The sequence below is a fragment of the Ostrea edulis genome, chromosome 1 (genome assembly GCF_947568905.1).
Source record: "Ostrea edulis chromosome 1, xbOstEdul1.1, whole genome shotgun sequence".
Lineage (NCBI taxonomy): Eukaryota > Metazoa > Mollusca > Bivalvia > Ostreida > Ostreidae > Ostrea > Ostrea edulis.
In genome coordinates this window covers 51,161,906-51,179,027 of record NC_079164.1, presented here as the reverse complement: position 1 = coordinate 51,179,027, position 17,122 = coordinate 51,161,906, and the positions used below count along the sequence as shown (strand labels likewise).

Sequence of the window (17,122 nt, the reverse complement as noted above, 5' to 3'; positions counted from 1 at the left end):
GGTAATGGTTTGGTTCTCGTTCCCAGCTCTGCATCTGGCGTCAAACCTATGATATGTAGTGACTGTTCCTTTGCCAAGTGCCCGGCACTAGTGTCGTTTAAAGTCCTTTACCTGTATTTGTTGACGACTCATACGAGTGTAAAAATCTCACAAGGGACGACTGATCAAAGGGTATCTAATATGTGTGACCTTGACTAACTTTCAAGGTCTAATAATTCATTAGATAGCTTGTTCATAGAAACTTCGTCTTGATACAAAAATGTCTATGCCCAACTGCCCTAATACCAGTTCAACGTTTGTATATATTTAAAATCTTTTTGTAAAGCTAATATGATGAATTGTTGACTTTTTTATCATCACAGTTTTTATGGTAAAGGTAAACCCGACAATGTGTGAAGTACTATTTATCAGGGACGTAACACCCCCAATGTTGACGTAGGTCATGACGTTTTAACTTTGATTATATTTCACAATGTATGCCCAGACGGACGAAAGAAAGGCATTTTTCGAAAAAGTGCACGAAGAAGCAAGTAATGCAGGAAAAAAGGGATGGGGAGCACTAAGTTTTCTTGTTAGACTCAAAGGGCAAATTTTTAAGAAATATCCTCTTCCAACAAGCATACCTAATATCCCAACTTCGAATATTCAAAAAGATGCTGTTTCCTCAGAGCTTTATCCAAATGATGCTCATTCTGAGCTTATCCCGATTCAGATATATCGTGATGGGAATTGTTTATTCAGAACTCTCTCTTTTTTTGTGTTTGGACATGAGGACAATTTTAAGGAAATGAGGGTACGAATTGTGTTTGAGCTTGTTTCAAACCTGAAGCGCTACATGAATGAAAACACTTTTATGACCATGTCCACAAACAAAAGTTCACTTCAATATGTCTTTGAAAGTTCCCTGTCAGAAGAGTGTTTAATTACTGGTGATTTGATTGCTTCGTTACAAAAGGAAACAATAAAAACAACCCAGAATGGTTACTATTCAAGCCTTTTACATTTGTTCGTAGCTTCTAACGTTTTGCAGAAACCAATCATGTCGATTTTCCCCGAGGTGCAAAACCCTGGTGTGAACAGACAAGATCATAATCAGCTTATTGTTCCTCTTGACCGTGCTGATGCTAAAGAATATCAGGAAGCTATCCACATCATGTGGACTCAAACAATTGCTACAAAAATAGATGGTTGGACACCTAATCATTTTGTTGCCTGTATTCACAAGCATGAGGAACCTCTTTCAAAGCGTTCGAGGTTATCCTTTGAGGATTCTGAACCTCATCGCTCATTTGAACCAAAACAATCACAAGATAGTCCTTCCCCACTCTTGGAGTCTAACACAAATGAGGAGTCTATTGAAACAGGTAAATTGGGGGAATCTGCAAACAAAGAAACAGACAAACATTAGGTTCCTTCCTTTATTGATTCTTCTTATTCTTCAGATGATATCTCAGAAATACCAGTTCAAAAGGCCCAGGTTGTACATGAAAAATGGCATACACCAGAGATCGGTAGTACCCCAAATCAGCCACGGAATATTTTCTTTCCAGCAAAAAAGTTTGGTAAAAAGATGAGATCTTTCAATGCCTCCTGGTTTGATCGGTGGTCTTGGTTACATTATGTAGAAATCAAAGATGTTGTATTCTGTTTTCCTTGCATAAAATCATTTCAGAAGAAGACTCTCAGTTGTCACAAGAAAGAAAAAGCTTTCATATCAAGTGGTTTTAAAAACTGGAAAAAAGCAACCACAAAATTCGCCGCACACAAGAAAAGTGATTGCCATAAAGAGGCAATGGAAAGGGAATTTACGATAAAGGAGGAGGTTAAAGATGTTGGAGAATGTCTTTCAAAGACGCATGAAGTTGAGAAGAAGTCTAACAGAGAGAATTTGCTTAAAATCACAAACATTTTGAAGTTTCTTGCTCGACAAGGAATTGCTCTTCGGGGTGACAAAGACGAGAAAAACTCGAACTTTAATCAACTTCTCATGCTAGAGGCTAAATGCGATCCCCAGCTTCAGGAATGGCTACAACGCAAGACAAATAAGTATGTTGCTCCAGATATACAAAATGAAATTTTGCATGTGATGGGGTTGCAGGTTTTGCGACAAATTGTTGCTTTCATCAAATCGTCTGAATTCTTTTCAATAATGGCAGACGAAACACGAGATATTTCCAACAAAGAGCAACTTGTTTTATGCAATCGATGAGTTGATCAAAATTTTACCGCTCATGAAGATTTATTAGGGATGTACTGTCTTTCTGACATTGGGGCTAATTCAATAACCCTAGCAATCAAAGATGCCCTTTTGAGGTTCGATCTGCCTATCAACAAAGTATGAGGCCAGTGTTATGACATGGCTGCTTCTATGGCTGGTTCAAAGACAGGTGTTGCAACACAATTTCATGCACTTGAACCCAGAGCCCTTTACATACACTGTTATGGTCATGCTCTTAACCTAGCTTGCAGTGATTCTATTAAGGGATGTAAGTTGCTTAGAGACACCCTGGACATTGCAAAGGATATAACAAAGTTGATTAAAGAATCTCCAAAAAGGGAGATGATTTTCAATACATTAAAAAATGCCCAACGTCAGCGGGAATAAGGGTTTTGTGTCCCACAAGATTGACAATAAAAGCCGACACATTTTTTAGCATTTTGTCAAACTATGAAATTCTAAGAAATGTTTGGGATGAAAGCCTCCAATACGTGCATGAGGTAGAAATGAGAAACAGAATTAGGGGAGTGGCTGCTTATATGTGCAGGTTTGATTTCTTCTTTGAGTGTTTACTGAGTGAAAAACTTTTACGTTATAGTGATAATTTGGCAAGGGCTCTGCAGGCTCCAAATCTCTCGGCGAGTGATGGTCAAAAATTGGCATCAACCACAATGAGTGCTTTGCAAAGTCTCCGAGATGAGACAATCTTCACTCAGTTTTACGAGGAAGTTGTTGAAAAAGCAAAACAGATGAACATCGATGATCCTGTTCTTCCTAGAAAACGCAAAATTCCTCATAAACTTGATGATGGGACAGAGCACATACTTTTTCATCGTGTGCAGATATGTATAGGAAAGATTTCTATGAGGCATTAGATCTGCTTTTAGCTGGCATAAAATCTAGATTTGACCAACCAGGTTACAAAGCTTATGTTAATCTTGAAAACCTCGTAATTAAGGCTTGCACAGGTCAAACGTTTGAAGAATTCAATTTTGTCACGACCCTATATGATACAGATTTGAAGCCAAAGGATTTTCACTGCCAGTTTATAATGTTAAAGACTGTTTTGCCAAAAGACTTTACGCCAGATATACCAAGTGTGGTTGAATTTTTCAGACATTCAAATAAAAAAGGTCTGTTTGCCGAGATCCTCAAAATTCTCAAACTAATTTTGGTACTTCCTGTAACTAACGCTACCAGTGAGCGCTCATTCAGCGCCTTGAAAAGATTGAAAACATCACTGAGATCAACAATGAGCCAAATACAAACAAACAATTTGCTTTTATTGTATGTTCATAAAAATGAGACTGATGAACTGAATCCAGAAAAAATAGTTGAGGAGTTCGTAAGTGAAAGTGAACACAGACTGGCGATTTTTGGAAAGTTTACCGAGTACTAAATACCTTATGACTCAGAAATGATTGATAACAAAATGATAAAGATATAAACAAAAAAAAGATTTTAAAAATCCTTAACACCCCCTCCCCCTCAAAAAACAAAACAAAAACAAACAAAACTTAAAATTAAAGTTGAGGGGTTTTCTGGGAAACTAATTAGATTTTATGTACATAATTAGATTATGTACATGACGTACACCTCAATGCTTTGCACATATTTATGCGGTTATCTTTTTTAATACTAATGGTTTTGTCGATATCACTTTTTTGTTGTAAATTTACTTTGGTGTGGTGCCCCCCCCCCCCCCCCCCCCCCCCCCCCCCCCCCCCCCCCCCCCCCCCCCCCCCCCCCCCCCCCCAAGTGAAATTGCTTCCTACAGGCCTGTAAAGGCATCATGCAACTTTTTACTGGAATGACTTTATGTACATAATGTACATGTAATATTCAAATTCTGAGTTATTTGAAGCAGTTATCCTTTTCCCATTTAAATTTCACTTTAAACCTGTATGTTAAAAATTTGTCTTCCTTATTTACCATTTTATTTTGAAAATATTCTGCCAAATGTCAGATGTACAAATATTATTTACAATTGTATAAACACAACTGAGGTAACTCCTACTTCAATACCAAAGTGGAATGTAGAGTTATCTCCCCATGGTGTCAATGATATATGCATAAAGGATGCTTTCAAAGTTTGTTTCAAAACTACATCAGATTCCTCTGTACAGTGGCTACAGTATCGACTTCTTCACAGAATTCTTCCTGTCGACTACTATCTCAAAAAAATTCAAATCAAAACATCAGATGTTTGTAACTTGTGTAAAAAAGAAACAGAAACTATTCAACATATGTTTGCGAGTTGTAATGAGGTACTGGATCTTTGGAGAGCTTTAAGTTTGCATATTTACAGGACTACTTCAACATGAAAATTAACTTTATTATTTTGTATACTAAACAGTATATTTTCAATACCTCATTACAAGGTAAAACACTAAGCATTTTAGGTCTTTTGAACCATTTGAAAATAAAATACAGTATTGAAAGGTGTTTATCTATTTACAATTCCAATCAATTATTTTTTGAAAAACAATGGAATTTGTGGAACAATATATTTGAACCCACTGAATAGTATATTTTTTACTGCATGTTTTGTATAAATTTACATATTTTTTGATACTATTATAGCAATCTCAATAATTATTTCTTTGGTATAATTTCAGTTAATTTTGAAATGTATGAGTGGAGTATGAATGGTTGGTATGAGTGATTATATATCCATTGTACATCTTACCTATAAAAGTATATAATATGATGCACTTAATTTCTATTTGTACAATGGACAATGCTAATAAAAAAAAAAAAAAAAAAAAATTATAAAGATAAAAACAAAAAAAGATTTTAAAAATCCTTAACACCCCCTCCCCCTCAAAAAACAAAACAAAAACAAACAAAACTTAAAATTAAAGTTGAGGGGTTTTCTGGGAAACTAATTAGATTTTATGTACATAATTAGATTTATGTACATGACGTACACCTCAATGCTTGCACATATTTATGCGGTTATCTTTTTTAATACTAATGGTTTTGTCGATATCACTTTTTTGTTGTAAATTACTTTGGTGTGGTGCCCCCCCCCCCCCCCCCAAAGTGAAATTGCTTCCTACAGGCCTGTAAAGGCATCATGCAACTTTTTACTGGAATGACTTTATGTACATAATGTACATGTAATATTCAAATTCTGAGTTATTTGAAGCAGTTATTCTTTTCCCATTTAAATTTCACTTTAAATTGTTAAGTGATAGTTGCAGCATTATCAACATTTTTGAAAAATCTCTTGGTGAATCATTTAAACTGGTTATGAAATATGCAAAAATTCTTTCATATGTCAAAATTGAGGTTATTTCATATTTTAAAAAAAGAGGCCCCAACAAACAGTGTAAAACTTCAAATCCCTATTGCACATTGGCCCCGAAGTCATGGAATCTACGTGTGTCACCACATGCTTAAATACTAATTTGATAAATTCTGCTCTTGTATTTTTGATTTTTAAAAATATATTTTTCTTATACATGTACATTCCTAGTATTGTGGCCAGTTTATTACACAGGGGCTTGTCTTCCAGACTGTGCTAAATTAAAAAAAAAAAGAATATGAATCCTCTTTAAAAATCCCTTTGAAGTCATATTCATAACGTTGTCGACACATTTTGGTAAATTATACATCATTTAGATAACACCCCTGCAAGTGGCTTGTATTGATATGATCCTGCTTGCAGGGGGGTGTTATTTAAACGATACCGATATATAAATTACCAAAATCTGTCAACATCATTATGAAAATAACTTCAAAGGGTATTTTAAAGAGGATTCATATATATATTTATATTACAAATTGCATTTCCCTCTATGAACCAACAAATTTCAGCACGCGACACAATACCGTTCATATTGACTATGAATGGATTATGAACTAGTTTAAAGCATGCAACTGAGAGAGCATAATGATTTGAAATAATACAACATGCATTACAAAGATCTCGCAAAGTCACACCTCGGATTAAAATTGTCAGCTTACATGGATTATCATCCCAATCTTGTGGTCTCCTAGCTCCAAAGTACAGTGCACCGTGCAATGTTGATAAAAGGCAGGGTAAGAAGAAGTGTGACGTCATGTCTATGTGTTGACGTACGTCATAATATGACTGCAATGTGACCGAGACGGATCTTAGGAGTTCATTCTATGCAACAAAATATTTCATGACTTATATAAGCAATGTAAACAAACTGTGATTTAGTAAATGAATATAAGAATTGAACAGTACTTTTGAGTTGTTCATGGTCAATATGAATGGATTTGGATTTGAGGCAAATTCTTTGTGAATTGTGCTAGCGATTCACAGAGAATTTGCCTCAAATCCAAATCCGTTCAAATTGACCATGAACAGCTCAAAGGTGCTGTTCAATTCTTAAATATTAACCCCCCCCCCCACAATATGGACGCCAAGCCCTTGTGGTTTATTTTTTTTATGGAAGGGGAGTATTTTTTGTTTAATTTCCCTTCGTTCTCCTTTTTATTCTGTCTATGCAGTTTTTAGTGTTAGAAATTTTGTTATTTTCATTTAATTACAATTTACATTATATTGTGCTGCACTGTTTCATTTAATCTATGTATACATACATGTCCAAGCCACTGACTATATAATTATATATTGTCTTGTAGGCATGTCACTTCATGTTTCACTGCCAACTTATGCCCAATATCAATTTAAGCATAAAGTTATTAAGTTATGAATAGCTTATATATATTCCATTATTTGTATGTTAGAATTTGCAGAAAGACATAATTCATTAAAAAATGATCTAGTGCAATGTAAGCAAGTTGAAGTTACACAGATTAATTTAGAGCCGGCAGTGTACAGGTGTATACAATACAAATTATCAAATAACATGAGCTCTACAGAGCTCCTAAACCAACTATCACAGACAAACTAAAATACTAATTATCACAAAGGTGAACATGCAGAACACATATACATATTTACACGCATACTATATCTATAAATAAATAGTTTAAACAGTTAAGCATTATATACAAATCATTAATCAACAGAAGCATTTGCCTATAAAATATTTAAACATTAAATTTAAACTCCTCTCTATCTTTTATAGCGGGACAGTGGTCAAAATGTAATAATGACTATTTTTCTTCGTTGTATTTTTATAACTACTTACCAATATTACTAGCAAAAGAGTGAGCAATATATGTAAACAATATTTTCTTCTGCTAAGACGAATTCCCCTACTTCCGGTGAGGAACTCTTTTGTACTTCCTTTTTCACGACGGCCATCTGTAAGAGGTATGACAAACTGATGTACCTCAAAAATATCTTATAAAATCCCGACAATCAGAAATTAAAATTCAAAATCAGCTTCGTATACATTTACGGGAAGTACATCTAGTAATGATTTACGTGATATTTTATAGAATTAAAGACTGGAAGATGAATAAATATCGATAATTCCAGGCTGTTTACCGAAAACTGATAACTAAATTGTAAATAAAGTGTAGTAGCAGCAATATATCGGGGCCCATGTTTATAGCAGCAATATATAGAACCCATATTACAAAGAACAGATGTAGTCAATGACAATAATGGTCAATGTTCTGTATTAAAAGTCTCATTTCACAGGCATGGCCCCTAAACGAAACAACGTTATCCCGAATGGGCATTTTCATAAAGATTGGCAACGCTATGTGAAGAATTGGTTCAACCAACCAGCCAGGAAGAAGAGGCGACATGATAACAGAATCAAAAAAGCTCTCCGAATTGCACCCAGACCCGTAGCTGGTTCGCTTAGACCCATCGTGAGATGTCCAACTTTCAAATACAACACGAAAATCCGAGCTGGCAAAGGATTTTCACTTGATGAGTTGAAGGTCTATCTATAGTTACTATAGTTTTAAAATTAAGAAATAGCTTCACTGGGCACCTGTACATAATAGATTCATACAGGTTGGGAACACTTCCCCTACAGTAAGATATTCTCTCGAAAACTCGATTATCCCTCTCTAGCGGGAGTAAATATATCCCGTACAACTGAGAAAAACACCTGTGGAGTACATCTCTTCGTTTCACATGAAAAGAAGAAAAAGTGCTAAAATGTTTGATACTTCTGCAAAAATATATATCTAAACTAAAACGTGATGTGCATTGTATTTCAGACTGATATGAAATATCTTGACTGTTTTGCCAGTTTTATAGAGACAATTTGTGTCATGTTGAGTGTGTGTCGCACTTATTCAGCATTGCATGGAGTTTGTCATTATTTTCAATTAGGACACCAAAACGCCTATTTATGGTAATGTTTACTTTCTCGCTAAAGAGGGATAATCGCGTTTTAGAGAGAAGATCTCGCTATAGGGGAAGTGTTCCCAACCTGTTAGGCCAAGTAAAATTAATTAATAGATTATCATTCAAACTTCACAAAAAAATGGGGCGGGTGGGAGGATTTTATTTTTTATTTTTCGCCATGGTATTCTTTACCTCGAAAATGCCTTCTCTCATTGAGAAAAGGCTTTATAAATCATAATTACATGTGTATTTGGGTTTCTAAAAGGCAAAGTGAAACAAAGTACGTTTACGATACCGGACCGGACAAAAAAATATCCGGAAATCGTAATTTTGAAAAATAAAAAAAATCGGGGCGGGGCGATTTTCGAGGGGCGGGCGGGAATGATAATCTACTAATTAATTTTACTTGGCCTTATAGACAGTAATGATGTGAAAAATTTAATATCGTCATAAACTAAAACGTTCTTGTGACAGTCTGAGATGCCTTTTGTTTCCCAAATATAACAGGTTGATAGTTCATGTCATTGTGCTGGAAAACCTCAGAACCACCACCATTTAATCATTCTACACTTGGAGGCAGCACTATGGAGCTGAATTTTTAACCATGCCCATTGTTTAAAATTATTTGATCTTATAACAAGCTTGAAATTTTGGGTATCAGAAGTCGTACCGAGGAATTTGGGTACAAGTTCTGGAGAAGTCTCATCTGGGTATGAGTTCTCCTGGAGAGAAAAAAACTTTGTAATGAATTAAAATCTGGGTACGAGTTCGTGATGAAATGATTGTCGCCGTCAATCAATTGTCGATCGTTTTTTGTCTCTTTGATTCCGATAATCAATTCTATTTTTCATAATCGATTGTTGCCTGTACACTAGTTAATATCTAATCCAAGATTCATCTGACTGTTAATCCCGCTTTTATATCGAGACATGCGGAGAAAAGTCGGAATCAGCAAAACTTCACATTGAAAAGTGGTAATTCAGTGACACCAGCTAGTGTGTATGCTGCACATTTCCATAAAACTAAATAGAAGTAACCCCAAAATAATAAACATTTATTAACTACATGTAAATACTGATTATATCGATCATTGATCAATATAGTTCTTCCGATTTTAATCGATTATGTAATTTTTCCAATTTTTCAACACTAGTTAGTAGTACGAGTTGTCCTGGAGATAGAAAATGACTAAAGTTTTTCACCAGGAGAACTCGTTCCCAGATTTCCATTTTATAAATTGACAGTTTTTTGGGTTTTTTTCTCCAGGAGAACTCGTATCCAGATTTTTAGGACAGAAATGACAAATTTTTATTTTATCCAGCTAGGAGAACTCGTACCCAGATTACCATATAATATAATGACGAAGTCTTTTGTCCAGGAGAATTTGTACACAGATTTTTAGGACAGAAATGACAAATTTTTCTCCAGGAGAACTTGTATTCAAATTTTTGGGTACGAGTTCTCCAAGTGTGTTTACGGTTTCCTGCTGAAAATAATAGGTAGGTTGTGTACTTGTTATATATATCTTCAATCTTGACAGTTTAAAACAACCTCATCAACTGCTATGATGTTATATCGTGCAATTTCTCCTCAACTTGACATTCATTGTTGGTTGGTTGGTTTTATTTTAATGACTCGCTCAAGAATTTGGAATATGGACACTATTGCCTAGGAAGGTCTGCAAAATTTAGGCTTATGTTCGGCCATTGAGCAGGGAGGGATCCTTATTGTGCCACACCTGTTGCAGGGGTTCCTCCCATTTTCGCACTGGATCCAGGGTCCACAGAATTGGGAAAATTGATGCTTAAAGAGACACTATGGCTCATTTTGCGCAAAAATCATGAAATGACAATTTTCCCAGCGCTTTTTCAATTTTTGTTGCATTTTTGAATGTATGAACTTTGCGAAAATAACACTTATCTAAAGTCAAAAATTCTCGTTTTAACGTAAAATTTAATACTTTTTGATGGCCTATACAAAAAATATCAAGTCTCCTCCTTTCGGTCTTCAGACGCATGCGCATAGACAGTAAACAGTGCAGCATGTCGTGCAGTGAGAGAAAGTGTAGTGGATAGATAGATCCAGAATTTTGACAGATTCTGTAAGAAAAAAGGTAAAAATAAAATGAGATAAAACTAATATGTGAAATAAAATTGACCTTGCGATCAGTATGACTGTTGGAAAACAAAGGGCTAGGAGAAACGATTGTAACTCAGTGGCGGATCTAGCTAGGATTTCCGAAGGGGGGTGAGAAAGTCAAATATTAGCCAAAGTAATCGGCTTTCTGGGTGCAAAATTTGGATTTTTACTCACAATTTGTGGCGAGAGGGAGGGGGATCCTGCCCCCCTCCCCCTAAATCTGCCATTGGGACAAGCCGCGAAGACACTGCTTTAAAAGTAAACTTGTACTATTTTTATCTGAACACGACACGTGTTAGTTGTAAAAACATCGGTCAATTGGAACATGGAAGAGTTTCTGTTGAAACAATGATTTATATAATTACTTATTATAAGGAGCAGGGAATAATCTTATACTTGAAAGGTGAGTGTGGACCCCCTTGAAGGGGAATTTAAATAATTTCCTACACAACACCTTTGATGTCATTCAAAACCACGTGATGTAAATAAGCATTCAAAAGTCCGAGTCAGCATGAAGAAACCTTTGAATTCCGGACGATCTTCAAAGCGCATTTGAGAGTAAATTGATGCATCCAATTGTTCAAAATTGTCAGTATCGATATGATATTTATCATTTTATCAATACGTGTTTTAAAAAAACTCTTTATCAAAATGTGGAAAATGAGCTGTAGTGTCTCTTTAAAATGTTCAAATTGGAAAGATTTGAAAAGTATTACTTTGTGGTTATAATGGCACATGAAAGTGAAGAAAAAATGTTTTGATGCATTTTAATGACCACTCAGCAAAACATTATATACACTGGTGAATCACGTGACTTTGGCATGACCTATTACCTGGAAAAATTGGGACAAAAGTCAACATTAGGGAAAAATTAAACATATAAATAAAACCTTTAATATCAATAACAATTTGTCACATAACTTGTATCAACATTTGAAGGATTTTCTCTGGAACAAATTGATACTAAAATGGCAGTTCTGTGTACGATAGAAGCAGAGAACATTGACACAGTATTTTGGTGGTCGGAAAGTTTTTGACTCTGTGACAAATTATCTATGAAAAACGAATTCAAAATACAAGCATTTAATATGAATTGGTATGGATTAATAGTGTTGAAAATAAATATAATTTTTCTATTATAAGTAAAGCTTCATAAATATTTTTACAATCAAACATCGGAACATTAGGCAGTTCACAAGTGCCCCTCGAGATTCTTCGTATGATGTAGTGTAGTTTTCGCAAGGAATGCCAATCGCTTTTTACAATTCATTTTACAGGAAAAGAAATTAATGATATCAACTATTTCTTATTCTTTATGCATGGAATTTTAAGGATACTTCAGTGCTCCAAGTCACATCTGCTATCAGGTCGCAAAATGGCGACCTAGAAATATTTCTGATTGCCATTTTCAAATTTTTTTAGTCGCCATTTTCAAAATTTCTACTCGCCATGGTAAAAGATTTTGTAAATAAGACCTACAAGTTTGTTTTTTTTTTATTTGAATATCTTTCAAGAAAAAAATCAACACCCAAGTATGGGTTTTGTTTGTTTTATTTTTAAACTGAATAGAAATGTGCTGTGAAACATGCTGGATGCTAACAAGTCAAGTATTCACTCTGGCAAAAGTTGTATTGCATTGGGCCATCCTGTATATTTTACAGTACGCTTCTGGGGAAGAAAACCCAGCCTTCCACACAAGTATTTGCTTTCAAGTCCTCAATAACTTTAAGTGGGCCTTCACTGCTTATGCGAATAAAAACTTCTACTTTTGTTGGATCTTTTGCTGAACAATCAGTACCAGCATCAATAAGAACACTACATCCCGAGTTTGTAATTGTTTGTGAAAATTAGCAGCAACAGTTGCCCCACTTGACTAACTGCTAATAACGCAGTCATGGACAAAGACATGTCTCTTACTGTTACCGTGAATAGTCACACTTCCACATTTGAAAGATGTACACCAGGTCGTGGTGAAATCGGACAATGGGTGTCTAGAAATGGTGGACGTTGCTGGCTGATTGGCCTCACAAATTCTGCAAAACATTTTGCAATCTCTGTATATCAACCATGGAAATTCCTTCAGCCATTAGAACTGGGGTCTTCCTTTACTTTTGCATTTTTCTTTAGACTCGGCTACATCATCTTTAAATGCAGAACTTTCTCCGTGTGATTCTTGAATTTCTTCGTTACATGTACTAGGCCGAGGCTTCTACTTTTTAGTATTTTACTACTGATAAATCCAAAGTTCTTTAACCCTCGTTTTACTGAAAAATATTTATTCAGACTTCCGATCCTGATTACAAAATTTTACTGGATGCCCAATTTTTCGCAAAAATGCAACTTGAATATAATCTCTAGTCGTAAAATCGATTTTCTGGTCGCAAATGCGACCATTTTACTCGCAACTTGGAGCACTGTACTTGAATGGGGAAACCGATTGAAAATTGGGGAAATATTGGATGAATTTTGGAATGGGTCTTTTAACCATACCCCAAAATAAGCCAGGAAAACTTCTGTTGTGATACAGGACCTCCGTTTGTGCAGTCTCATCCGAACAACCATCCCATTTAATTGCCTCTTAGACAAGCATGGGGTACTGAGGATGTATTCTAGCCTGGATCCCCATTGGTTCTTGAAATTGAAGTCTGTTAAGTTATTATATTGATTGAAAATATGTATGCCGTGAAATTTTGGAATATTGCAATAACATATCGACTTTTTCAAGTGGACACATTCTTTGAAGGTCAGAGATGAAACACGTCGTTTTCACTGAAACCCAAATGGCAAAAGTAGCCATCATTTTAGAAGTGGAGTAATAGCGGGTGGGTTTGGTTCCGGAAGGAGGCTAATTTTTCGAAAAATTATATATTTTCCAATTTTAGAAAAATTAAGTTTGGGGCAAAAATACAGGGTCGGTCAAGTGACCACAAACACTTAGATAATTTTTTAATTATTATTTTTTTTCTTTGCCTAATGAATCCAAAGTGAATTCTTTCAAACAACAACTGTTTCTGTTGAAACATTTTAACCTTTAGGAAAAAATTAACCTCTACTGGATCAATGTTTGTCTGTTGGGGCTTGACGTTTGTGTTTCCCCTGTGCTTACTATCATTGTTATTCAAAGTAGATGAAGTACACAAAATGCCCATGTGATGGATGTTGAGGTTCTAGGACATAATTTACCATGTATATCAATAAGTATCATACCATGAACTTTGTATTCACTTTTGATGTTACTATTTTAGGCTGCTGGAATTAACAAGAAAATAGCTCTTACTATTGGAATTGCTGTGGACTACAGGCGCCGTAACAAGAGCTTGGAGTCCTTGCAGCAAAATGCACAGAGACTGAAAGAGTACAAATCCAAGCTGATTCTCTTCCCCAAGAAAAAGAGTCAACCCAAGAAGGGAGACGCCACAGTAAGAATGCTTTTTTATCATCTCAATTTGATCATACAGAATTTGCAATAAAAAATTAATGTGGGTTTTAAAAAATTTAGTTTTGAACTATTCTGACACTTGCATTATTTTATTAGCTCTGACACTTGAGGTTTCAGCTCAAGTGAGCTTTTCTTATCACATTTTGTTCAGCCATCTTGCCATCTGTAAACTTTTTAACATTATTTTCAACTTCTTCTCCAGCACCAATAGACCATGTCCATCTGTAAACTTTAAAGGTTTCTTCTTTTAAGGGGAGATAATGAAGAAAGTGAAAATTTGGTGGGTTCTCAAAAGCCACTTGACTGAAATCATATTTGAAAGCATCATCAGTGCAAATTTAAATTTGTTTAGATCAGGGGGGGGGGGGGGGGGGGGGGGGAGAACTACAAAAGGGGGTCAAAGTTTTACAAGGAAATGTGTAGGAAAAACCTTTAAATATATTTTTCTTCAGAACAGCATTGATTGCTATTTAAGAGGGTGTCCATTATGATATCAGGCAGAGGTCGGCACATGCTATCTCTCAGATTTTCATGAAACTTTGTGCACAGGTTCCTACTGACCCCAATATGAAATTTGCCAAATAAAAAGTTTCTATCATGTTTAGTATGGGTTCGAGATGGAAAAACAACTTTGAGATAATTTTCGGTGCAAAAAGGTCACAAAATATTTGGAAAAAAGTGCTATGTTTAAACAGCTCTAAAATGTCATATAACAAAGAAATAGAGAAAAGCAATATTTTATATGTTTAGATATACACTATATGCAATAACTAAGAGGGTTTTTGTGTGTATATTCATCCAATGAATGAATTTATTGTTAAAATTGCACATATTTCACACCAATATATTTTACAAAATAATGATCAAAATTTAAGATCTCATAAAACCCAATACAATGTCTCAAAAGAAATAAATTATGTATAACCAGAAACTTGAAGAGGTGTATTTCAAGTTACAAAAATAAATTCAGTGGTTTGATGGTGAAAAGTTGAACTGAAATCTCAAAATTTTCAATAAGTGCAAAAAGGTCAACTACTTAAATGAAGATTGTTGAACTACATAAATAGAAATAAATATGAAGTAGATATAACCAATCAATGATTAAAATTCATGAAAAATTACTAGAACATATGAACATTCAGAAATAAATTTCATGTCTTTGTATACATTCTATATAATAAAGGCAAAAAAATGCCTATGTAATTCATTATATAACATTTTACAATATTGATTTTTAGAAGTCATTTCTGACACAGGATTTGAGATAATAGTCAATTAATTAACACACATATATGAAGTTAAAATTATCAGTAAATCAAATTTTAATCAATTGCCTATCATGAAGAATCTTAATTCATTCACTCACATTCCAAACTTGACATTGGCATATCCCGAAGGGGGGGGGGGGGGGGGGGGGGGGTAGAACACACCCTCTCCTTTTCTCTGGGACATCTAGATAGTTATTTAGCATTAACCAGAATTTTTTTGACTCTCTTGTAAAGCATTTCCCTTTGCATTCATGAAATAACATGCCATATCCCATTTTCTGCCTACATCAGATTGGCATACTTGCTTTAATGCATGTTTACTCTGATGTTGAAATATATATTGACCACTTCCAGATACACAAAATGTTTGTTGAATTTTACCCAGTGACGGAAAATGTTCATAAAGTATCTTCAACTGATGCATAAAAGGTTACATGTAACTAGCAATCAATAATAAACATATTTACTTTATCAATTCATCAGATATGACCTAATGCAGATTTTAGATCATTTTTCTGGACCCCCCCTTTCAAATCACTGGATCTGTCTCTGTTTAACAAATGACAATAAACAAATCATGTCTTACTGCCTGGTACTTAGTAGCATGGTTTGCAAAGAAAGGGCTAGTGCATATTTCTGACATTTGTTACAAACAAACTTTTCCCCTAGAAATTATGAAAATTGGCACTGAATTTATATTGATACATGTATATTAACAATTGATACATTTCACAGTATGGATTCTTATTTTGCCACCCCACCACTCTCTTCTAATTTATGTCTAATGCCATAGCAGTGTTTCTTTTGAATATTGGTTCACAAACAGGAATAAAATTTGTCACTTCAAAAATTGAAATATGCTGCAACCATAGAGTTAAAGTAGTGGTCATCATTTGATTATCTTTGTCAGCTGCAAAGTGTTTCTGTGAAATAACTGTCAACATATCTAGATTGAAGTGGAGCTATGAGTTCTGTAATTCCCCTTATAACTTCACAAGTCTTTTGTCTGTAGTAATTCTGTGTTCTCTCCAAAGCCTCTTCCTATCTTGGACTCAGCTGAGATCTAAATAACAACAGTTGTGTAAATTAATGGAAATAAAATGATGAACATACTTAAATAGCACTGTAAGCAATGCACTAAGAAAGTCAAGATAATATGTTTGATATAGTCACAAGGTCAAAGGTCATGATATAAAATAAATTCTGGTCATTAGGCATTTCATGTGAAACAAACTAACCAATACCTTATCCCTCAAGATATAACAGATCTGGTAATAATGAATGTTTTTCAAAAGTAGGTCAACATGGTCAAAGTCAGAAGTTCAAAAGTAAAGCTCTTTTCATTAGTAATCTATGATATGTGAAATCTATATCAAAGCCCAATCCAAAGTGGCTGAGAAACTATATACCAATTTAAAGTTTTTGAAAATCATGCTATTTTAAAGACTAAGGTCGGGTACTAAATTAAAAGTCTGGTAATAAAGAATATGCACATTTTGTATATCTTTATGTAAAATATCAATATAATAAAATCTGGGTTAAATTTCAAAACCAAGGTCACAATATCAAACAGCATGGTATCAAATGAAAGTTCTTCCCATAAGATATCTAAATACTAAACATAAAAGCTAGACTACCTTACATATAGTTCAGGAGAATTGCCTACTGTAGGTTATACTTTGTTAAAAGTAGGCCAAACACAAAAGTTAAAAAAAAATTGATATGAAAAGAAATGTCTTATTATAAGGAATAAAAAATATGAAATATGAGAGCCTTATTACTAACATGAGCAAGTTCCAGACAGACAT

The 17,122-nt window shown here is 34.6% G+C and overlaps 2 protein-coding genes across 16 annotated transcripts in view; one reads left to right on the top strand and one right to left on the bottom strand.

Annotated features, from left to right (window-relative positions):
• The window catches only part of LOC125650963 (mannosylglucosyl-3-phosphoglycerate phosphatase-like), a 47,850-nt gene extending 40,387 nt beyond the window's left edge, over positions 1-7,463 (bottom strand). For 10 of the 15 annotated variants that reach the window (XR_008799824.1, XR_008799823.1, XM_048879591.2 and 7 more), the window contains exons 1-2: positions 7,348-7,463; positions 6,191-6,353 (exon numbers count right to left, since the gene is read on the bottom strand). The gene's annotated coding sequence lies outside the window, so the exon portion shown is untranslated. Of the gene's footprint in view, positions 1-6,166; positions 6,354-7,347 lie in introns of those variants that run through there. The other 5 variants (XM_056153407.1, XM_056153410.1, XM_056153397.1 and 2 more) reach the window with 4 other exon arrangements.
• LOC125651053 (60S ribosomal protein L13-like) lies at positions 7,365-15,164 on the top strand. Its single transcript, XM_056153437.1, has 3 exons — positions 7,365-7,472; positions 7,806-8,053; positions 13,853-15,164. Exons 2-3 carry the CDS (start codon positions 7,808-7,810, stop codon positions 14,075-14,077), a joined length of 471 nt encoding a protein of 156 aa, XP_056009412.1. The 5' UTR covers positions 7,365-7,472; positions 7,806-7,807; the 3' UTR covers positions 14,078-15,164.
• Positions 15,165-17,122: the final 1,958 nt, after the last annotated feature.